The sequence below is a fragment of the Pelodiscus sinensis genome, chromosome 16 (genome assembly GCF_049634645.1).
Source record: "Pelodiscus sinensis isolate JC-2024 chromosome 16, ASM4963464v1, whole genome shotgun sequence".
In the NCBI taxonomy this organism is placed as follows: domain Eukaryota; kingdom Metazoa; phylum Chordata; order Testudines; family Trionychidae; genus Pelodiscus; species Pelodiscus sinensis.
Genome location: NC_134726.1, coordinates 2,427,525 through 2,451,121, shown reverse-complemented (window position 1 = coordinate 2,451,121; position 23,597 = coordinate 2,427,525). Strand labels below are relative to the sequence as shown.

The 23,597-nt window shown below is 52.5% G+C and overlaps 1 protein-coding gene across 4 annotated transcripts in view; it reads left to right on the top strand.

The window, feature by feature from the left end:
• RAB11FIP3 (RAB11 family interacting protein 3) overlaps positions 1-23,597 on the top strand; it is a 109,860-nt gene that overhangs the window by 44,125 nt on the left and 42,138 nt on the right. For 2 of the 4 annotated variants that reach the window (XM_006113864.2, XM_006113865.2), the window contains exon 3: positions 8,088-8,179. In XM_006113864.2, the coding sequence (XP_006113926.2) occupies positions 8,088-8,179 (92 nt within the window). Of the gene's footprint in view, positions 1-8,087; positions 8,180-20,721; positions 20,889-21,697; positions 21,801-23,597 lie in introns of those variants that run through there. The other 2 variants (XM_075899076.1, XM_025180095.2) reach the window with 2 other exon arrangements.

Below are 23,597 nucleotides of genomic sequence, written 5' to 3'. Positions count from 1 at the left end.
CCTATGTCAGAGCAGCCAGTGAGACTTGGCTAATCACAGAACGTGGTTTGTCTCCCCTCAGAGTTGATGGAGTAAAAGTAAGAACTGCGGTTAGGGTGGAGAATAAGCAAACATTCCTCAACCATGAAATATCTTTCTCACTGTTAGGAGTTCATGTACAGAAGCTCACAAAGAATCCGAACAGAGCATGCTATGTACTCCAGCGTTCTGTTTATATGAGTAGCTGAATTCACTTCTGTGCTCATGGCAGTTTAGAAAGAGTAGAAGCAGATAGCAAGAAAGCTGCCTTTTGCATTTCTTATGTGGTACCAAGAGTAGTAAAAAGTATAAGTATATGTAATTTTTAAAATTTATTTGGGATGAATACATTTATTTTATTTTATTTGGGTCCACTTAATCCCTGGTGTAACTCCAATGACTTATTTAAATAGTTCCACCAAGAATGAATGTGGACCATTGGAGAGTCGTAGATTTGCCCCAGAACGATCTAGCAGATGACACAGTACGTTGACCTCATTCCAAAAGGAATGCAAGAAGGTTGTAGCTAAGATGGTCATAGGCCGGATCACTGCAGCCCTGGTATGGGAACGACAGGGAAGGACTCAAGCAAGCTGCCCGAAGACCATGGCTCAAGTTGAGCAGCTCTCGGGCAGAATGAAATGGATTTGCACAAGGATCTTTCTGGTCCGAAAGCTACTTTGTTGTGGTTTTTTACCAAGAGTATCCAATTCTATGCCATCCTATGCAGGGGTATCGCGTCTCCTTGGCTATGTCTACACTGCAGAGCTTTTCCGGGAGATATCTTGGAAAAGCTATGCCAAGTCCAAGGAACGCGCCAACTTTTTCGGAACAGTTTCCGATAAAGCAGGCACATTCTTTCAGCATCCATGTATTCCTCATTGTATGAGGAAGAAGGGATGTTCAGAATGAGGAGGTTTTCCAAAATTTGGCCCCATGTAGATGGGCCAAATTTTGGAAAAGTCTCTTCTGGGGGGAAAAAAAGAAGTAGAAAAAGGATACACAAGTTGTGAACTGCTGCGTATCTTTTTCTGACTTTTCTTTGCAGTCTAGACATAGCCCTTGAAAGCTTAGCCTCGGACTGCAGCCAGCCCCAGTTCCAAATCGGAGCCCATGTAGCAAAGGGCAGTTTCTCGTTTGGAAGAATAGAGAACTTCCCCAATGCACATCTGCTTTCTCCAGCCTCTCTCTTCATCTCCCTCTGTCCAGTCCAGAAATGCAGCTGCATGCAAAAGACAAAGCAAACATTCCTGCCGACCAGTCATTTAGGAGGGGCAGGAAAAAGCAGGTCTCGTTCCAGTCCTTAGATTCAACTCTTGGTTTTGCCTTTGCGTTCGAAGGAGAGGGAACGAGACCTGTGGTTTGTGCTCTTTACCGCGCCATTGCCAGTTATGACCATCAGTGCACTCTGCTCTTCCCGTCCTGGGCCTCTCAAGGCGGTCATGCCCATTGTCAAAACTTAAACAACGACTAGTCCTGCAGCTCCTTAGAGACTAACCCACCATGTGGATGGTATCATGAGCGTCTGCGGGCACAGCCCACTTCAGATGAAACGCTCTCAGTCCGTTTATTTTAAATGTTCTTTCTACTTTTGGTCTTTACGAGGTAAACTCAGCAGCTCGAGTCAAGACCTCTAGGGGAATCTGTATGCTCACATGAGCTAAAATGGAGTGGCTGTGTCTTCACTGCTAGTTTAATCCAGATTCACCAGCCTGAGTGCAGGACCCCTTTTGTGCAGTGTAAACGTGTTCTCTAGGAGTCTTGCTTTGTGGATTCTGCGAGTGTGAGAACAAACCCACCTTGTGTGAACGTTTTGCCTTTCCCCTCTTTCATTTAATGTGTTTTCTGGAGCTAAGGCACTCTGAGCAAAAAACACTGAGAAACCAAAGCCATGTGATGCCCACTTCATTTCTTACAGATACTGTTGTATTCTCCCCCCCCCCCCACCCTGATACAACACTGTTGGTTACTTTCACCTCTGACAGTCATTCATGTGATTCCACCAAACGCCTGGTCTGTTCCTTCCTCACTCTCCCCTGCATTCCAGGCTGACTACCCCATTCACCATTCTCTTCCTCCCTCCACGTCCTTTTAGCAGCCCATCTGGTGGGACTGGGAGCCGTAGGACCTCTCTAACTCCCACACGCTCCGTCACTGGGGAGCTACTAGCATGATTGGGGGCGGGTAGAAGCAATTTTCCAAAGCTGGGGAGAGCTGAAGCGGCTCCTTCATCTGCTCTTGGCTCCGGTTTTGGTTCTCGCGGGAAGCCAAGAGCAGCAGTGTCAACGGTAACAGACGCGGAATGAGGGCGGGGAGGGGAGGTTCTCCTTGCCCGGGGATGCCTAGAAATTGAGTCCAATTTGGAGCAGCAGAAAGAAGCTAGTGCTGCCCATCCTGTGGGGTGGGGAGGTGCCTGATCAGTGCCCCCATTTTACCCGGAGGCAGCACTGCAAAGTGAAGGTCTGTGACATAGTGGGGGTGCTGTCTGCTCTGTAACCTGGTGCCCCCCCTGTGCTTTGATGCGAGTCCCACGGACTCACCCACATGTTGTGATGTAGTGTCAGTTCCTTGCAGGTTGCTATGCTGTGGGCTGTGGATGACCCCTCTTGGCCTCTGCCTGTGAGCACTGCCCAGCAGGTGGGCTGCCTAGGTCATGTGGACAAAGACCCAACCGGTCAGACCGGTTGACGGCAACAAGGGAACTAAGGAAGTGAGTGTGCGGGGGAAGGGGCAGTCTTGGGCTGGAACCATGAAGGAGACTAAGGAGGGGGCTAGAAATCTAAGGGCCCAGGCACCCCATCTCAAGGGGGCCTGAGGCATCCTGGCCCTGACTCCTGTAACCACATCACGTCTGCTGTGCTGTATCCTGGAGAAGCAACAAACCCTCTCCAGGCTGCTGGTGGAGTCTGTTCTTGCTGCTACGGGGCTGCAGGATCAAGGGGAACCCCAACACGCTGACACAAGGTCTCTTGCTGAAACCGGGCTCTGTGTGTGTAAAGTACACCCTGCCCTGAAGTAGGAGGATTATAAGGCCAGTGCTAATTCTACCTTGCAGTTACATCCGGGGGACTGTTTGGGACTAGACTAAAGGCAGATGGGGGCAGCAATGGCTCTGGAAATACCAGTCCCGCGACCCTGTATCTTTGTAACCCAGCGCAGTGAATGGCTTGCCCCTCTGCTGCGGGCTGCTTGCACAGGTGCTTCTGCTCTGACGCATCCGTAGTCCTTGGCTTCGCTGACCCGCCGGCGTCTGAGTTCGCCGCATAGCGTGAGCACCTTGCTTTGGAAGGCCTCGGTTTTTCGTAAGCTCGTCCCCTTAATGTCGGTGCGGTGTTACTGTCCAAGTTAAATAGCACTTGCTTTCCGAGGAGCGCGCGGCTTCCACCCAGCCTGTTGTCCCCCATCCCACCCCCACATCATCTCGTGTACAAGGGCACTGGGTTTCTTTCCAGGTCTCCTCAATGCTGAGCTGGGGGACAAGCGCCAAACCTCACTACCTGGGGTTGAAGAATTTGAGTTACCCCTGTGCAATCATTTTTGGTCAAGGCATGCTGAGTAGGGATGTGAAAGGTTAACCAGTGGGGGCCGGAGCAGGTAGAGGCTGCCTGGCCATTGGGGACGGGGGGAATCCCCTTTTAATTGGTTAACCAGTGAAATGTGAAGCTGAACCAATTAAGAAATTTTTTTTTACGTCCCTAATTGTGAGCGTGCTGGCTTGTAGCTCCCAGCATTGAAGTGAGTCGACAGCGTGCTTAGAAGGATGTGGTTTCTGAGGTCCTACTGAAGTGAAGCAGACACAAATGGCTCTGCTAGTGACCTGCCTGTCCCTGCCTTCCGTGCTCTCCATCTACTGAAATCCTCCGAGGTGTGTCCCAAAGCCAGTTTCTATTGTTTCTGGCGTGCTCTCTGCTCAGACTTGCTGTGCTAGCTCCCTGTTCTGCTTTGTAGCGTAACTCAAGGCCTTTCAGGAAATACGGCCGCTCCTACAGTGCCCTTTATAAACACTTATCCTCACGCGTCTCAAGGAACTGGCTCCTCTTTGACAAATGGAGAAACTGAGGCACGGAGCACTTCAATGACTTGTCCAAAGGCATCGCTGTCAGAGCTGTGGCTAGAACTTGAAGGTCCTACCTCCTCCTGCTCTGGGCGATTCACTAGCCCATCCTGCTACGCCAGCAGCAGCGCTGGTCGCGGTGTATTCTGCGCCTTGATGGAAGCCATCAGAGGGCATCTTCTTCCAGGGGCATGCTAGCCAGGAGAGGAAGCCACACTGGGGAGGGCCTGAGATGGAACTGAAAGCACTCCAGACAGTGTGTTCAGTGAACTTAAACTAAGGGGTGGGGGAGGCCGGAAGAGCATGTGGAGTAAATTGGTGCAGCAGGTTGTGACGAGAGAGCTGTGTGCGCGAGGGGGGGATGGGCTGGAGTGACCGGGCCACGTGGCAGGTTAGCAGAGACCAGGAGAGAGGAGCAGGGAAGAGAGGAGTGTGTGCCTGGGTGTCCGTCAGCCTAGGGGTGCAAATGCTGGTGAACCCCAGTGCCCTTTCTGCACTACTCCCCCCGTTGCTGCTGCTGGTAGTGACAATGGGATCCTTTCCGAACCAATTCTAGCCTGGGCAAGCTCTTATAAACCTCCTCCCCCCCCCCCCCCCCCCCCCCCCCCCCCGTGTCTGCATGTGCACGTGAGGGAGAGTTGGTGGGTCTGGAGTGCCTAAGCAGCTAGGTCGTTCTTTTGTTCTTCTGCTCATTTGGACAGGAATTTGAAAGCTCAGTGCAGCCTATTGTGTTGGGAGGACAGACAGGCGAGATCTCCATAGTAACCCTGGGTCTATACAAAGCACCATATGGGATGGAAGGGGGCTGGGGGAAGGAGCCTGCATAAGCGGGAAGGCCATGAGTGGAGTTGAAAACTTGCCCGTGGGGTTTTTTGTCTTCATTGTCTGCTCTCCACTGCTGGGGGAGCAAGCAGTCTGGAGTCAGAGGGGTTTACAGGCGCACGGGCCTTGTAGGGGTTGCTCCCGCAGGAAGGGTTGGCGGCAAGTGTGCAGGCAGCTGCTGAGAAATCCATCCCCCTTCTCACAAAGTTCCCTTTGGCGGCGCTATGTTTTCAAAGCACAAATCCCAAGGAAAGACTGGCTGCCCAGAGGGATCTCTGCAGGAGAGCCAGCTCCCAAACAGACGTGGCAACGCTTGCACGTTCTCCTCACCACTGGGAGCAAGCTGAAAGGGAGGGAGCAGACTGCCTTTGAGCCGACTGAAATGACCACCGAGGCCGAGTGTAGCCGAGATGTTGTTGGTGTTAATTGTACAGTGTTCCCATCAACCTCTCGAGAGGCGTGTATTTCATGTCCAGCTCTCTCCATCGGGCTAGAAGCCCCCCTCAGCAGGGAAGTGAATAAATAGTTTTGCCTTGAGGCAGACAGAGAGGGCCAGCAAGGAGAATAGTCCTTTTGAACCAGGAGCTCTTTGCTGAGGCTTTTTTTACTCTAGACCTGTACAAATGTTGCCCTCTGCTGCTAGCAGTGGGTGCAGTATTATAGACCAGGCTGCAGTATTTCAGCCACCATGTTGCCTGGCCCAGCTTAGAGCACTTCTAGATGATATTTGGCAAAAGTGTCGGCGGCCACCCAATTCCTAATGGTTTGGCGCAGGTCTGGTCGCTGTCAGCTCGACGTTCTGTATGTTAGCTCTCTTGGTGCCCACGTCGGGACGGGGATCTGAAGCCATAAAGGGCTTTTAGGAAGGTAAACGCTCACCCGCTGTGAATTGCTCCCAGAAACTAACAAGATCAGGGCCATCTATGGGGCAAAGTGTTCACTCAGGATCCGGTGATGATGGCAGATATGTATTCTTGTGCAAGGTTGTTTTTTCTTCACCCCTAGGGGAAAAGCATCATTCCCCAGACTTCTAGCGCTGTGGAGCAACAGGCGGGTACGCAGGTGCGGAACTGGCTGCAAGCCGCTTGTTTGGCAGATGACTGTTTGTATTCCAGCAGTGCCGAGAAGCTCGGCTCGAGATGGAGACAGTCTCTGTCTATTTAGAGTGACGACTCTTTAGGACAAGTCAGTGGCTAGGAAGGGAAATGGAGACGGGGCTGGGGAGGAGGAATTTGACTGAGCAGGTAAGTGACCAGCTAGACTCGCCAGGGTTCTGTACCAATAATTATAATAGACCACCGGGTGGATTGACTTTAATCACCGAAAATGTCATTGATTTAAATCAAGGTTCCCATCGATACTACTTCACATATTTCTTCAAACTGTGGTACGGATCTGATCTCTAAAACATGGGAATGTCCCACTCGGTGCAGCATTGTACAGCCTCTAAGAGGTGAGACTTGGTGAGATTTTTAGCTGCTGGGACTTATTAATGTAGGAATTCGTATGTAATACTCATTATTCATGTCAAGCTGCAGATGTAGCAGCAGTATATAAGGAATGGCAAGAACTAAATCCCACCCACAAACATGATAGCTCTTCTTTTATTGAACTCGGTGTTAAATGTTTCACGTTTACAATTGCAGCGGTCTCCAAAGTTGCCGGCTGATGGCTTTTATTTAAAAAATTTTTTTTTAATTTTTAAAATTTTTCAGATTTTATTACCTCTACCAGACCAGTCCTCCAAACATTAAATTAACTCTCATCTTCCTCACTCCCACTGTCACTTTGATGCAGAGCTGATTCCAAGTTACACAAAAAGCTAAGACTGATGGAAAGCAAGCCGAGGTTGGGGCTCCTTTGGGAAAACCGACTTACGCTGACGTGAAATAGAGAATAGACTTACGGCATCGCGCTTATGGTCTGTGACCATGATGTTCCAAAATAAGAGGCCTGTATAAAGTATATAGAATAAGAAAACGACACTCACTGGCAATTCTAGATTTCTTTTAGTGTGCTGTATGCTTGGGTAGGTGATTCTAAACCAGGGGTGGGCAATAAAATGGCAGGGGGTTGCTACGGGCTGATCCCAACAGACCGGATCGGGCTGGCGGATTGGATCTGGCCCGGGGGTCAGTATTTGCCCATCCTGGCTCTAACCCTGGTTAAACTTTTTTCTAGCAACCTCCAACCATGCGAACAGCTTGGGAATGTACTTGTTAAACCCCAGCTTGTACTAAAAGGCCTAGGGAGAGTCTTGAAGAAAGATGCGTGGCAAAGTCGAACCACATTGTTCTTCAGATGGATCCACTTCTCCATCCACAGCGTTTTCTCCCAACAGGCTGTTTTCTTTATGATGTTTCATTCTTGCAACTAGGCCCTGCATTTTCTTCTTGCCCTGCTTACGCTTGACCCGTTCTTTCCCTGTTTACCCAGGGAACGGATTTCTTCACCGTGCGCCTGGTTACGGTCTCTCTTACACCCAGAAGCCATGCCAGTTTTCCTATGGCAAAAGTGTGAGGGAACACAGGAAGCTGTGTGTGCTGAATGGCTTCCCTTTTTCTCTCTAGCCACTCCTCCGCCACCACTACATGAGCACAGAACAAAAACAGTCCCCTCCAGCCGGTGTCTTTGCACACGCCGGCCTGCTGAGAAGCAGAAATCAAAGACCCAGAACTTGAAAGCAGCAAGAACTGGCTGTTCGGCTGGACCGACTAGAGCCGTTCATTCATTGTTATGAGACTACGTGTAGGTGGAGCATGCCTGGGATCAGATTTAACAGTCACTTACTTCAAATGAGAACTGTAGTATTTTATTGATTTTAAAAAAAACGGATTTTAAATAACCAGATTTTTTAATTAAAAAAATCATTGATTTTGATCCACTCTGATAGACAATGCTGCCTCTGTCTCTTAGTAACAAATCAAACCTGCTCATAGCTAAAGCTAGTCCCTAATATTTTTGGGACAGTTGTAGAACTTGAGAGACTCTGGCTGCTCTAAAACGGGCATCTTTAATGATTACAAATAGGAAAAACCCTTTTGGCTGAAAATTAAGTCCTTTCAACACTGCCCCGTGAGTACTGGCTCTCGCAGGGATGCGTTCTTAATTTTGGGGGTCAAATCCACTTCTGATTTCTCAGAGCTTTCCTCTGCGTTACTCACAGCTAACCGCTCCTTGTGTGTGCTTTCAGATTCTAACAGCCAGCGGTACGAGATGGGGTACACCCGAGAGGAGGAGCCTCCTGTCTGTCCTGATGAGTTTGACGACTTCGTCACGTTTGAGGTAAGTATGAGTAACCTAAGCAAGGGCCTGAAAACTGGGGGTGGGGAGCCTGGGACTTGCAATAGAGGCACCGCTTGGGCGGCGTTCAGCACTCACAACTGCTGTGGACTTGGTGGCGTTTGTGGGTGTGAGAATCCGAAGGCTGGGCGCAGCGTCGGGCGCTAAACCCAAGCGCTGTTATTGGAGGGAAACGGCCCTTATGTGAGAAGTCGGGTGGCATCCCCTTTGCTTCCCCCTGGCATCAGAATCCGCGTGTCTGCCTGCCAGATGCCGCTGTGTGGTGTTTGGTGCTCGGAGGGGAGGACAGCTTGGAACGCTCCAAGTTTTTTCCCACTCTGGCCACAAGCTGCCAGTGCGGGCCGGGCTCCTTCGGGAGTGGTACCCCTGGGGGCAAGAGAACAGGTGCGTTGCTGTGGTTGCGTGGCTTCGCCACTGGGGGTTGTGGCATCGGAGGGCATGAGCCCAGGGACAGGACGTACAAACTGTGAAATGTGCCTGTCGTGAGCGAGTCTCTGCTCCAGTCTCTTGGGGCTGTTCCCAAGCAGGAGGATACAGCAGAATATTTCAGCTGGTCTTATTCTTTGCCATGCTGCCTGCTAACGGCAGGGCACAGGGCAGTCAGGTTCTGCTCTCTCTGTGGTGGATGCGGAGTGTTTCATTTTGAAAGGTGAATGGTGCTTTTCCCCTCGGTCCTCCCCGCCGGGACGGATTGGGCCGTTCCGCTGGTCTCTTGCCGTTTGCTCTCCCCAGCTGTGCACGGGGCGGCTGTTCCAGGCCCTGCTTGTCAGCTGTAATTATGGGCTTTGCTCTTCCCCAGGCTGCGGGGCACTGGGTGCCTTCCAGAAGCCACAGGGAGAGGGCGTCTTTCCCCATGAGCAAACGCTCTGCGGCTGCCACGCAGCCCCAGCTCGCCTGGTTGGCTGTTTTTCCAAACCTGTTTTGGAACGTTTCCTGCAGTGATGCAGCATTTCTCTCCTCCCTGCCTGCTGGCACCCCTTGCAGAGAATGCCCAGGCTTGTTCCCGGGCCATCCCGACGGCCCCAGCCTTTAACCCTCGAAGAGGGGAGACTCCAGCCTGGGCCCTCGTGAGATGCCAGGCTAAGGGTAGGAGGGACAGGCCTAGGGCAGTCCGCCCTTAGTGCCACCCAGACGCCAGCACTGCCCCCCACTCTGCCCTCAAAGCCCTGCGGAGCAGAGGAGCAGTGTTCCCGCAGCAGTTCAAAGGGGGCTGGGACTCCGGCCACTGCAGAAGTAGTGGCACTAGTTGGCAGGAGTTCCAGGCCCCTTTGAAATGCTGGCTCCTCTCTCTCTCCCCACCCCCCCCCCCCCGCATCCCCCTCCCCCGGCAGGCCTGCCTGCTGTCACTTGGTCCCGTATGCAGCCCAGAATGCATGCTCTTGCTCTTGTATCTTCTTCGAGGGCTAAATGCGACTCGCTAGCGTTCTCTGGTAACGTGCCCGACACTAATCTGCCCTTTGGAATGAAAAGCACCCCCTGGCTGCCCTGTGCGTTCAAGACAGGCTGTTTTGTATGGCTCTTGTCATGGTGAAGAGCCTGGTTGGTATAAAGTAAAATCAGAATAAACTTCCTGCGTTTAACTCTGTTTCTCGCACTTCTGCGGCATTTATTGAAACTGCTCATGGGCTGGCTCCCGTGTTTCACCAAAACCGTGGCAGCTGCTCTCCAGCCTCGGAGTTATCGCTTCTGTTTCCCTGTCGGTAAAAAGGGAATACGGCACTTTGTGGTCCAGCATGATGTTAGTTAGCCTGTATCCTAGGGGGAGCCGTGTTAGTCTGAATCTGCATAAACAACGAGGAGTCCTGTGGCACCTTATAGGCTTACACTTATTGGAGCATAAGCTTTCGTGGGCAAAGACCCACTTTGTGCATCTGATGCAGGAGCAGCCCGAGGCCAGCTGCAGCAGCTGGCGTCCTAAGCGGGGCACGGTGCCCCTACCTGAACGGCCGTCAGTAGCCATGACGTCATCACGGGGCGCCCTGGGCAGCTGCCTAGCTCACCTGGGCTCATGGGCCGCCCCTGATCTGACGAAGTGGGTCTTTGCCCACGAAAGCTTATGCTCCAATAAGTGTTAATCTATAAAGTGCCACAGGACTGCTCATTAGTTAGCCTGATGCCTGCTTATCATGGGTGTGGCCAAGTCTCCTGCGGTCCCATAAAGTTTTACAGCCTCCAGTCCTGGCTCTGTGTTCTGTGCTGTTGTTTAGCTCTAACTTACCCGTAAATGGCTCTGAGTAGCCCAGCAAGCAGTGGGCATGCTGATAGTGCTGCTCGACAGTATTGACCTCCCGTAGTTCAGCCAATTCTCTGGTTCGGCACCGAGGGTGCCGGGCCAGAGCAGTTTGACCCTGTATGCCTGTCACCATTTTGCTTGTTCTCATGGGTATTGGAATACGTCTCTCAAATACCATGGCTGGTCTTAGCAGGGTGGCTGCAACCGTCTGACTTAGAAACCACATTTAGAATTGGAGGGATCAGGGAGGAAATGCAAGTTCTCAGGTTCCTCTTCCACGTTGTTCAGCATCGCATGTGCTTCTTTCCTCTGCTGACAGGCCTAAGATAGGTGGTAGCTGCAGCCGCCGCCAACAGCCAGCTCGATACTTAAAACGGACCCTCCCTGGGTCCAGCGGTTGGCTTGGCTGCTCTCGTACTCCTTGTGACCTCGCCATTGTGGGGGTGTCTGTCTCTAAAGGGAGGGGAGGCGCCTGCAAGTGCACGTCCTAGTGTGGCGATGCACCAGTGATTCTAGGAGCCAGTCTCTACGGAGGAGTGTAGCGCGCCCAGTGGGAATCACCGACTCACTAGCTTGTCGGGATGAAACCCTTAATAGAAGGCACGAGAGGCAGGCCGGCCGCTTGCTCTGTAAGCCGAGAGTCGGTTGGAGAGAGGTGGGATGTGGCGCGGGGTTATTTTTTAAGGCACTTGATTAAAAATCCCCACGGCCGTCTGACGCAGGACCCGAAATAGCTCCCAGTCTGTGAGGATTTCAGAGCACGTGAGAGCTGGAAGCGAGGCGCAGCTCAGGGTTGCAAGTGTAAAAATACAGCAGTGTCTCCCCGCCTCCGCTATCCCTTCTAACATAGCTGATCTCTGGTCCCCGGTGTGCAACGTCTCATTGGCGCATCCTGCAGGGAGCCAGGGAACGCTCGGCCTGCTGGAGGGGACGCGGGAGAGGAAGCAAGCGAAGAAGGCTGCTGGGTACCTGTGCTGGAAGCTTTCTCTGAGGAGGCAGCGCCGTTGTTTGCAAGCCCAGGGCTGTTCTGCTCCCTGCGCCTTGTAACTGCGGACCTGTGTGCTGCGGGGGTGTGGAGGAGCTGCTCCCGGGAAGGTCGAAGGCAGCCGACGGACGGACCCAGAAGCCTCTTTCAGCTTGCACTGGCTAAAAGGGAAACACACTTTCCAAAGTCCAGACGCTGCCCCATTCTCTCAGGCGGACCCAGGCTGATGTTCCTCGGCTGTCAAAGGTCTGGCCTCGGACAACATTCCTTGCAGGTGACCTGCAAAAGAATATGCCAAGAGCAGCAAAAGAGGGACTTTCTAAAGTCATCAGGAGAACTCTTCAAAATATACCTTAAACTCTAGTCTGTTTTTGTACTTCCCTAGTTTTACTGGAGGATTTAGTGAGTACCACAAATGAGCATTGGGCGCTCGCCCTGCCCTTAGACACAGGGGAAGTAGTACTGAGTCTGAAAGCTTTCTTCCCGAAATGAGTAAAAAAAAAAAAAAAAAAAAATTGTAAATAGTCTGAATAAAAATGTCTTCCCTTCTGTTAATCAAGTTGCTCTTCTCTACAAGTGGTACCCTAATTCTACAACTTCCTCTTCTGTGGCAGGCAAGACCTGCATCTAGAGTGCTAAAACGGTCGTCTCTGATTTGGAAAGCTATTTTTGTGGTGGAGGGGAAGGGATCTTTTCAGTGCAACATTTAAAAAAAAAAAATCACCTGACAGGGCCCCAGTCTGACTGCTTGTACTTTGTAGGTCTTATTTTCAAGGCCAAACAGCCTGTTACAACTTGTGACTGTTGCAACACAACGAATCAACAGCGAGAGGGGAAAGGCGTGGGATAGGAAAGTGGAGGGGTGGGGAAGGAGGAGGAAAGAGGAGAAAAACGCCACGTTTTCATTTCTTATCTAGAGGAGATTTGATGTTTTGGTAACTGGACAGCAGCTCACCCCAGGCCTGCTAGGTTGCTGGTGGGCAAAGCCGGGCAGAAGATCCTAGCAAAACTCTGCTGCTTGTGACTGGTGGCGGTTCAAACAGACTGCTGCACCATCGCACCTGGCAGTGTGTTGCAGAGAAAACTGAAATTAGGGACCTCGGCGTTCCCTTGAACATGCTACACCAGTAATCGACCCAGGATATTTGGAAAAACCTACTGTTTTCCATTCATTGCGTGAATTAAATAGCGCAATTGGGTAAATAGAAAACTGGAAAAACACATTGTGTCTCGTGCGGGCGTTGGGCTTCCCCACACGCGTCCTCCTCTGGGGCTGAGCTACAGACCTTCCGAGCGGCAGCCCAGAGCGCTGGAAGAGCTGTGAGGTTAGTGGGAGCTGGCTCCGAAGCGGGGGGACAACACGTTGCCAGGTGGTTCCGTTACTCTTGTTAGGCTGCGGCGGAGGCTCTTCCGGCGTCCGACAGGACACTGCAGGTCGGGATTCCTGGGCTCTTTCAGGAGCAAAGCGTGGGGTGGGAATGAGAGGCTAACCCAGGGCGTGGATTTGGTACGTCCCTTCTGAAATGCCCTACGCAGGGCTCTTGCGCTTGTCATGCTAGATGCTGGGTTCTGTTCCCAGTTCTTCCACATGGGACCTTCCACAGTCACGCCCTTAACGTCTTTGGCTCCGCCCTGCTGTAAGGGGTGTCCTCAAAAGCAGGAGTTTGATGGGCACAGACCCAGCTCCGTGGAAGAGGCGAGTTTGGACTCAGCCTCTTGGCTCCTGGCTTGTTGTGCCACTAATAGGCATTCGGAGAATCTCTTCCCTGCTCCTGGGCGAAGGCTCCCGTCATGCAGACCTGGCCGGGGGGAAGGCTTGTCTGGTATGGCCAGGTTGTGAGCAGGGAGGCCAAGTCGCCCGAAACACAGAGCGACTGACTGCCAAATCTGAGTCTGGCTCCGGGTGGAGAGGGGAGCCTGGGCACCACAGCGAGATCTGCTCTACCCCGGCACGGTGCGTACGCCTGTGTTTGGAGGCTCCAGGATGGCCTGGGTGGGAAAGAATGTGGTAAGATGTAGGGTCCTTTTGGTAGCTACCAAGTAGCGCAGCCAGGGGGAGCAGCTAAACTTGCTGCTAGCCTGCGATAAGGCCGGTAGGTAGCGTGACCCAGGTTGAATTGTCAAAGGGAAGAAGGCCGAGCAGAAAGTACAACTGTGCCTCCTACGAAGCAGGGTACGCCGAGAGCCGCAATGGCAGCGCTCCGCTTGGCCGGCCGTCGCCGCAGTGTATTTCGGAGATGGCAGAACAGACCCGAGGCTCAGCGTTAGGACAGCAAGGAGTCAAAGCTGAATCCCCAGCAGTGCTGATCGGTGACCGGGAGCCAACTTGACACCGTCCTACACCTCGATGCTGACCCTTCAGACCACCGCGTGTTCCCACTGCCTAGCGGCTCTCGAGGTGGAGCTGTGTCCGCGCTGGCACGGGGACAGTGCCGAGTCAGCTGCTGTTGAGCACTGAACACCAGGGTCTGTTGGTAACGTTTCTGTATCCCGCAGGCTCTGCCGGAGCACCGCAAAGCACTTCGGTCAGCTGACATGGAATAATTATTTCTTGGCACAGTAAAACAGTGCAGGCAAGGCCTCAAAGTCCAGGGTAGCAGCAGAAATGTTCAGTTCACCCATGGGGTTGATGGCAGTTTGCTTTCACCAGGCCCTGTAGGCTGGACGCTCGGTATGTTGTCGTTCTGCAGCCGTCGGAGTGACACTGTCATTGTGGTCTTGTGCCTCCGAATCTAAGCTTGTAGGGGGCGGTCAGAGGGCTGGAAGGAGGCCTAGAAATCACCACCCTTCAAAGTTGCAGAGAACCTTTAGAATATGAACACTGGAATGGCGATGCAGGGCGGCCTGTGACAACTGCTCCCGGGAGGCGCACACGCCTCCTGGAGTGCTCCACCGCTGCAGGGCTCTGTAAGTGGGTCATAAGCCAGGGTGGAGAATGGTCAGGATCTCCAGCGAGTTAGAGGGTGAAGAGCCCCCGGCCGACTCTAGCTCCGGCTCCAGCCGTGCAATCTCTCCAGGCCTGGGGAGGGGATCGGTCGGGTGCCACTATCATGCTGCGAATACAGTGCAGCCTTAGCGCTGGTCTGCTTTGTTCCACGTGGCACGTGGATTGAAGGCTGCTAAATTCCCAAGAACATGCTTCATGCCAAAGAATGCCTGGTACCAAGGAGTGTTGGTAGCAGGGCTGGTGGGAGTGAGAATATTTGGCTGTGTGTGCCTCTTCCCGAGCAATGCGCAACTCGGCACTCTTCAGCTGATTCCCGTAAGCCGTTTCCTGTCAGCAGTGTCACTGCTGTAATTCCCGCCTGCACCGGGAGAGGGGTGGTGCACATGAAGGCTCATGTTGCAGGCCACATCTGAATGTGCTTGAAATAGAATTACACCTGATCACACAGGAAGGTCAAGATCCAGGTCTAGGAATTGGGCCTGGCAGAAATTGTCTGTGTCCAACTGCAGGCGCCTGTCATCTCCGCGCTAGGAGGGCTGGCAGGAAGGTGGGTTTGAGACGCTCACATGGGCATGCATGGCCGCAAGAAGGTGTCGATATGGGAAGAGCCCTTTTCGAGAGAGGGGATGTCCTGGCTTTCGGCGGTTATGCAGCCCTGTGAGGGTAGGTGTAATCAGCTGGCGCCTGGGCTCCAGACTCGAAGCTTTTATGGGGTGGTTGCGGGGGAAGACCTAGCAACGGCCACTCTGATCCCTTGGGCCTGGTTTGGGTTTGGAGCTCTAAGGCACAGCACTAGAAGTCCGATCTGGGTCGAATCGGGCTCTGCCACAGACTTGAGGAAAGCCACTTGGGGGAGGTGGAAAACCCGCAGCACCACATCTCAGAGGCCGGGCCAGCCAGGCTCGCAGCGGCCTTGCAGACGTTAGGGTTTGGGCTGGAGCCTCTGAGATCAGGCCCCTTCAGTGCCTGGTTCCAGCCCGAGCCCCAAACATCACTGCCCCTTTCTAATCCGACAGCCTGGCCCAGGCCAAGCCAGGCCGCTGGCCTTTTGCTGCGGTGCGGGCGGGTGCGCTCTTGCTGCGCTGGAGGGAGGAGGGACCCCGCTCTCTGGGGGGGGCTGCACGGAGGTGTGGAAGCCCGTTGCGCTCTGGAAGAGCGGCCCCTTCAGCACACCCAGACCGGCCGCACACCCGCCTGCCACAGCGGCCATGTTGCTGTCCCACATCATCAGTCGCCGTTCCCCTGGAAGCTCTGCTGTAGACAGCCTAGTTAATACGCGCGGGTGGGCAGTCGGCCGGGTGTCCTGGGGCGAAAGGCCAGTCAGTGCACGTCTCCACATCTGGAGGGATAATAGGAGTTACTATAGAGAACTTTCTGGGTGTCTGGCTGGTGAGTCTTGCCCACATGCTCAGGGTTTAGCTGATCGCCATATTTGGGGTCGGGAAGGAATTTTCCTCCAGGGTAGATTGGCAGAGACCCTGGAGGTTTTTCGCCTTCCTCTGTAGCATGGGGCACAGATCACAGCTGGAGGATTCTCTGCATCTTGGGGCCTTCAAAGTATTTGAAGGCTTCAATATCTGAGCTATAGGCGAGGGGATTATTCTGGGAGGGGTGGGTGAGATTCTGTGGCCTGCACTGTGCAGGGGGTCAGACTAGATGGTCATAATGGTCCCTTCTGGCCTTAAAATCTATGAGTCTGAGTCCATTAGACACCCGCCCGGCCTGGGCTCGTGCTAGGGGGGCTGACAACATAACAGTGCTCCTGCCCTGGCTGGGGCCTGGGCTCTGAAACCCGCCTCCCCCCACCATGTTTCAGAGCCTGGCTCCGGCCCGAGCAGCAGCGTCCTGTATCTGGAGCCCATGGGGCATGTCCGAGCTAGCTGCCTGGGGTGGGGCCGTGCCGCCGTGGGGGTGGAGTAGACCCGCACCAGAGGCCTTGTCCGGGTTGAGCCTTGTGACCAGTGGGGAAGGCGGAGCGTCGGCGATGCCTAGGAGGTCTCCGGATGCGTTTGCTGCCACGTCCTCCGCACAAACTGTGACGTGTCTGAGCCACCGCCACACCCAGCATCTGCCGTGGTAACCGGAGGGAGCTGCCTTGGTGAGCAGCGATGGGTCTGACACTCCCAGTCTGCACGTAGCCCGTGACGGCTGAACCCACGGAGGTGCTCTGATACTTTGATGCACGTGTAGGGGGTCTGTGACCCAGCGGGGGACTGTAACGGAGGGTGGGCGTGTCTGATCTCAGAGCGTAGCCATTTAAATGGGTAACCGAGAAGCTCATGCATGTCAGTTAGCCAGACGCCGCTCCCTGCACTGCTGCCTCTGTCAGGGCAGCAGCTGGCTTCTCAGGAGCGGGGTAGCAGGCAGGAGCCAGTGCGCCCTGGGAGCCAGCTTCTGGCACACACTGGCTCCTAGGGAGCTGGCTGCCGCCCTGCGTTTAACTGTGTAGCTGCTGAAATGTTCAGTGGTTACACGGTTAATCTGTTTCACGCATTTTAACATCCCGTCTGTCTGCCTGTGTGTGTCTTTCCTCATATGGTTAACTAGGCGGGGAGGGAAAAGGTGGATTACTCTGTGTAGAGACCCAGAGATACAGGTGTAACCCACAGGTAGTGGCCGGGGTCCCATGCCAATGCAGAGTCCTAGAAGACCAAAAGGCTCCAATCCCGGGACAATTGGCACCTAGCAACAAAGGACCATGGACACCCCACCCTCCTTGGGAAGCTAGCTGGGTGTGGCCTGCTGGGGAGCAGAGGACTGGGGAGGGGAAGGCAGGTGCCCGAGGACTCTGGACTGGCCCAGCCGGGCTGTTAGAAGTGTGTTCTCTATGGTAACTAGGGACTTTCCAGGCTGTGTTCCAGGCGGCCTGGCTGGGAGTCCCCGCGGATCAGGGCAGTTGTGGGCGCCCTGGTCCCTCTGGGTGTGCTAGTCTCCCGTAGGCGGCCAGCTGAGGTTCACTCACTTCAGGGAGCTCCCGGGGCCGTGGGGGTGCTGAAGGCTTTGAGGGTTGGGCCTGGCAGGCAGCGAAGCCCCGAGACTTGCCCCTGTGAGTGTCGTGCTTTCACAGATTGTGCGGGTTTTTTACAAACAACATTGTAGCCAGCCCCCCCACACTCTGTAGCTTTACCGTCTGACTTGCAGTTTAACACAAGATGAGTTGTTGAGTTGCCTGCCTCTCCCCGCCACCCCCTCCGGGAATATGTTGTTTTTACACCGTGACTTAGGTTGTAGGCTCATGTTTCCCTGGAGTATTGGTGCTGTGCCTCTGGAGGGGTGTGTGTGAGTGCTTTTGTTTTCTGCGGAAGCAACAGTGATTTTGTATCTCTGCAAAAAGAGCTAAACACAAAGATCCCTAATGGAAAACAAATGACCTCTCTAGAAGAACCCCTTTATCCCAGCCGTACACACAGCTCGTCTTGTTCTCGCTGAAGGCAACGTGCATCCCGCTGTAATCGTTGTGGTAGAATTCTGGGTGGCTGGAGGCCCCTGACAAGCGCTTGTGCGTGCCTGTCCAAGTGACTAGTCCTAGAAGGTGTCTGCCTGCAGGGCCGGTCCTAGCCAATTGGTGGCCCTGGGCAACTACTGGGGAAAACTTTTCGAGCAAAAACAAAAAGGGAGCCAAGATGTGGTCGCGGCCCCTTATTTGCTGCATGTCCCGAGCAGGCTTCCGTTGGGCTCTGTCGGCAGCCCCTTGAAAATGGCCACCCCGGGCGACTGCCTGGCTCGCCCGCCCCTAAGACCAGCTCTGTCCCCCTGTACCTTTAAAAGTCTAAGGGGCAGCTGTGTTAGTCTGTAACTTTAAAGCCACAGGACTACTCATTGTTTTTAGAGACTAAAAATATATATATACGGTATCGTGCACTTTCGTGGGCACAGCCCGTTTCCGATGAACCTGTGTTAGCTCTGCTGAGCAAGTGGGTTGTGCCTACAAAAGCTCATGATACTACAGAGATACAAGCGTATTCGTCTCTAAGGGTACGTCTAGATTACATGCCTCTGCCGACAGAGGCATGTCAAATAGGCTACCCGACATAGTCAATGAAGTGGGGATTTAAATTTCCCTGCTTCATTAAAATAAAAATGGCCGCTGCACTGTGCTGGCTCAGCTGATTGTCGGCACAGCGCAGCAGTCAAGACGCAGATCGGTCGACAGGGGAAGCTTTTGTCGATCACTCCCTTATGCCTCGTGAAACAAGGTTTACAGGAGAGGTGGACAACGGCTTCCGTTGTCGACCGATCCACGTCTTGGCTCGTGCGCTATGCCGACGATCAGCTGAGCCGGCACAGCGCAGCGGCCATTTTTATTTTAATGAAGCGGGGAAATTTAAATCCCTGCTTCATTGTCTGTCGGGTAGCCTATTTGACATGCCTCTGCCGACAGAGGCATGTAGTCTAGACGTACCCTAAGATGCCACAGGACTACTCAGTTTTTTTTCACATCCCTTTGTTCATGATGCAAAAACATTAATGGTAGAATCCAGTAAATCAGCCAGACTTGCTTGTATGTCGCATTCCTAAAGGCTTATTGAGACCAATTGCACTGACTTAATTAAATCCAGTTTCTGAATCAGATTGTTACATTGGTGCAACTCCTTTGCTTGGCCCCTTCCATTGGTTGGAATGGGGAACACTTAATATGGTTTGCTGCAAAATTGCCCTTCGTAGATGCTTATGTTCCTTAACAAAAATGGAAGCAGAGAAAATAACAACCTCTAAAGATACACGGCTCTTCATAGATGACGATGCAGTGGGACCGCTTTGCTGCCTGCCGAAGAGCCCCTGACAAGGGAGTTATCTTGCCCAAAATAGGATCCAAGAATTTGAAGTTAGAAAACAAACGTCAGACCTTAGGCAAAGGGATGGAATCGTTCTCTCCAATCCACAGACAATGGACGGGGAGCTAGAAAAACTGGGAACCGGCGTTCCATTCGCCGAGGGCTGTGGCAGTAGCTAGCATCAACGAGGCTGCAGTTCTGGGTAGAATTTCAAGAGCCTGTGGTCTTTTTGAAGAGCAAAGCACTGAGTGTCTTTGTTGGAGGCTCCTGGCATTGCTGTGAGGTCGAGGCCTGATTGGGCAGGGCAGTGGTTTATTTGAAGAGGTTTATAGCCTGTGTCAGCCAGAAAGCCAAGAGGAACTTTAAATCCTCCCTTGAAAAGAGGAACTTGTGGTTTAGGAGTTGTGCACCATCAAACCTTGGTATTTTCAGGGACGCTCTGATTTGATATCAGGAGACCTCAACATACTTCAATGAGGAGGACTCTAGAAAACTCGGATTCTTTAGCACTTCCCTGGTAACACAATGGTCAGTCAGAGGTTCCTCATGAACTTGAATGAGGTTTTGTTGTTGCCTTTCCTTGGTAGGAGAGCATAAAGGAAAACAATCCCCTTCTAGTCAAATGTTTGTTTTAACTTTAAAAAATATTTCGGTATCACAGGTAATGTAAGAAACATTCCTTTTCTCTGTCCCCTTCCTTTGCAGCATGGGTCGCTTACTGGCTTAAACTAGAGCCGGCAGTGGCGTCTCTAACTTGAGGTCTTCAAATCCTGATTTGAGGACTTCAGTAGCTCAGGCGGCGGTTATAGGGTGGTGAGTGGTGAGGTTGTGGGGTCTGGCAATGTGCAGGTCAGACTAGCTGGTCACAGTGGTCCCTTCTGACCTTAAAGTCTACAAGCAGACGAGGCAGAGAAATGAGGAGTAAATGATGCTGTCAAGGTGCCGTAAACCTGGTTGCTTTTGGTTCAGTCATGAAATGTTGATTCTTTAACAGCACAGGGTAATAATTAGCAGGAGCCACAAAACATAACTTCTGAGTTACAAGTCGCATTCCCCTTACTCCTGAAAGGCCCAGAAAAGGTCTTTCAGGATCTTTTTTTTTTTTTTTTTCTTTTCTTTTCAGCTTTGTCTCGTGTAACAAAATAATAGTCCTAAAGTCGGGTGAGGGAGACAGAAGTCATTGGGGAATGGAAGTGCCACAGATCACTTGTAGAGGGCTTTAGACCAGCCAGATGTGCCCGTCTTTTCAGTGCAAAAACAAAGTCTTGACATGGAATGCCCTGTGCTGGGAAGAAAGAGAAATTGTGCACACCTTCACTTGAGTCTTTGTTTGGTGGCTTTTCTTAAGGGGGAAGGAGGGGAATTTTTTCTTTTTTGAAAGTCACATGTATCAAACTATCTGTAAAATGGCAGGAGGGAAATGCATTCGCTCACACATTTGTTATCAGCGAGGTTGGAAGGTCAAGAACAAAAGGAACTCTGTTTAGAGACCCGAGGTTAGTCTGTTAAAACCAGCGTGAATACTTCCTGAACTTTGCTTCCCTCCTCCCTGCCAGAAATAGCTGGGAGTTGCACTAATGTGTGGCCGGAGGTGCGTTTCTCTGCAGAGGGGCAGCAATATGTGTTCACCTGAGGTCCAGGCATTTCATTCAAAGGAGAAACTCTCCGGATTGCACAGCTGGGGGGAGAGAAATCCATGGTAGTGCAGGGGTCAAAATTTCAGTCCAATCTGGAACGCCTCCGTGCTGTAGGTAAGAAGTTTAAGGACACTCCAATGAAGAGAATTTCTGTCTTTAACCTGCTGGGAGAGTTGTGATTTGGTTTTCATCAAATCCACTGGACTACCTAATTTGTGTGTGTGTGTGGGGGGGGGGGGTGTTTCTGGTGGGGGACTTCGTGCAGGAGGAAGTATGGCTTGCTGGTGGTTCAGCTGCCCTGAAGACCGCTTCTGTGAGAAATTTGTAACTGCTTTTCGATGAGCCTTTTATTGAAATATTCGCTGGCTAAATCTAGGGCAAATCCTGCCCCACTGAAAACCGCCTGGATAGGCCTGTAATGAAGGCAGGGTTTAAAAGCTTGAACCTACGAGCTTTAGAAAAGCATTGTAATTTGTCCAGGCTGTCCCCTGCAAGGTGAGTAATTCTCAGCACCCATTGGGTGGAGTTAGAATTGCAGGCACCTACAAAAAGCAATTGGATATTGCCCCACACTAAGGGTGTGATCAGAGTAAATCCGCCACGCCTGAGCGCTCGTGGCCCTACAGCTGGTGGCCTGTGGTACAGCAATGCAAAGCCATTGAATGTCTTGCTGTCTCCAGGCGTAGATTTGCACAGCAGCGCTGAGACAGCATCCCACATGCACACAGTCGGGTGTTGTTTTAACAGGGTCGTGGTTTGGGAAGGTCTTTAATTTTTAGCAGCACTGGTTATTGTTTCACTGGAGCGCGGTGACCGCCCGACAGGGGCTCCTGACTGGGCCAGGAGGCTGTCATGTGCCAGCATCTCATCTGCCCCTCTCCCCGCGGCCATGCTGCTCCTGCCCTCTGCCCTGCCCCCCCCCCCCCCCCCGGGAGTCTTCGGCTTGCAGCGCAGGGTGCAGGAGGCGAAGGAGGGAGCTGTGGTGTCGGGGTGTCTTCCCGCCCCCCCATACGCCATCTCTGCAGAGTAAGCAGGCCGGGCCTTGAGAAGGGGGTGGGGCACGGTATTTGGGTTTGAGGTAGACCCCGGATGGATTTAAATTCAGGAAGTGAGTGTGAGCTTCCAAAGATGGAGACTGCAGGAGAGTCCCCTCTCCTCCTGTGGACATGTGATCCATGCTGGTTGGGAGCTCGCAGCCAGTGTAAGGAAAACCCCGGGGTCTCTCCAGAGCTATTTGATTTGGGCCTCTGCTCCGGGGCACCTTACCTGACCGAAAGGGGACAGAAGGACGTGGACACAGTGGAGAGAGTCCAGCGGAGGGCAACATCAGGAAGGGGGGGTGGAGCACATGACCGAGAGAATCGTAGAATTCTAGAACTGGAAGGGACCTCGAAATCGTCCAGTCCAGGCCCCTGCCCTCACGGCAGGACCAAGCTCTGTTTGGACCGTCCCTGAAGAGAGGCTGCGGGATTTGGGCTTATTCAATCTACAGAAAAGAAGAATGAGGGGCGATCTGACAGCATCTTCAACTCCCTGAAGGGGGTTCCCAAGAGGCTAGAGAGCGGCTCAAGCAATGGTCTCGAGTTGCCGTGGGGGAGGTCTAGGTTGGATATTAGGAAAAACTATTTCCTGAAGAGGGTGGTGAAGCACTGGGCTGGGTTCCCTAGGGAGGGGGTGGAATCTCCATCCCTAGAGGTTTGTAAGACACAGCCCTGGCTGGGACGATTGAGCAGGGACTGGTTCTGCTTTCACTGGGGGGTTGGATTTGATGGTCTCCTGAGGGCTCTTTCAACCCTGGGGTTTTGAGAGGAGTAAGTGTTGAGCTCAGAACTGGGTGGGAATCTGGATGCTTAATCCTGAGGCCCAAACTGCTGGCCTGCTCCATGCAGTGTGACCCTGGAGCCTGCGTCGCTGGGTATTTGAAATGCCCTTGCACTCTTGATTTGTTGTTAAGGTATCGGAGGCAGCGTTCACTGTAAGCTGAGCGCTAGGCAGCTGCCCGGGAGAGATTCCAATGCTGCCCAGCTGATGAGCAGAGAACCCACAGCTGGCAGCATGTTTTGATGGTGCACATCTGCGCTTGCCTTGGTGCACATAACAAAATTTATTCTGCACAAAGGTGGGAAAGATTAGAAGAATCATTGAACAGAGGTAAAGTGTGAACTGGAATTTTCCTCATTACAAAGAGGAATGTTGTGGTGGTGTCCCTTGGGCTTGGGTTTTGTTGTGGAGTTGTACAGTTTGGTGGGGCTTTACTCCAGAAAGAAGCATGTTCTCTCTGTCCCCAGACTCAATGGATTGTCGGCTCTTGTTAGAATGGAGATGGGTATGAAACTGGAAATACCCGTGGCAGATCTCTGTGTGATGGTAGGACTGGCACAGGTTCACCTGATCTCAAAATCCCATTGTTTTGACTGTGAGATGAATAGAGGCATGAATCTAAAAATACGCTGATGTTTGCTAAGAAACAAAGACTTTGCTAGCTTCCTAATTTCTGTGGTCAGGAACAACAGCCTTTCAAGTCTCTGGATTTTAGAATACAGGTGGCTTTTGAGTGAGCTTGCGTGTTTGGAGGGCAGGGGCAGGAACAACTACACATTAATAAAATAGCACTTGCTGGAAATACATTTCCTTTGATTACCGCTGTTCACATGCGATGCTGTTTTGCTCTGCTGTGTACCTCCTGCTTTCTAAAGACCTGATAATGCTTTACAGACACCAGGGAATTTACACCTTCGACAAAAGCATTCTCTCCCTTTTCCGAATGGGGAAAATAAAGCACAGAGCGAGCAAATGAGTAACCCAAGGTCACAGGAAGTACAC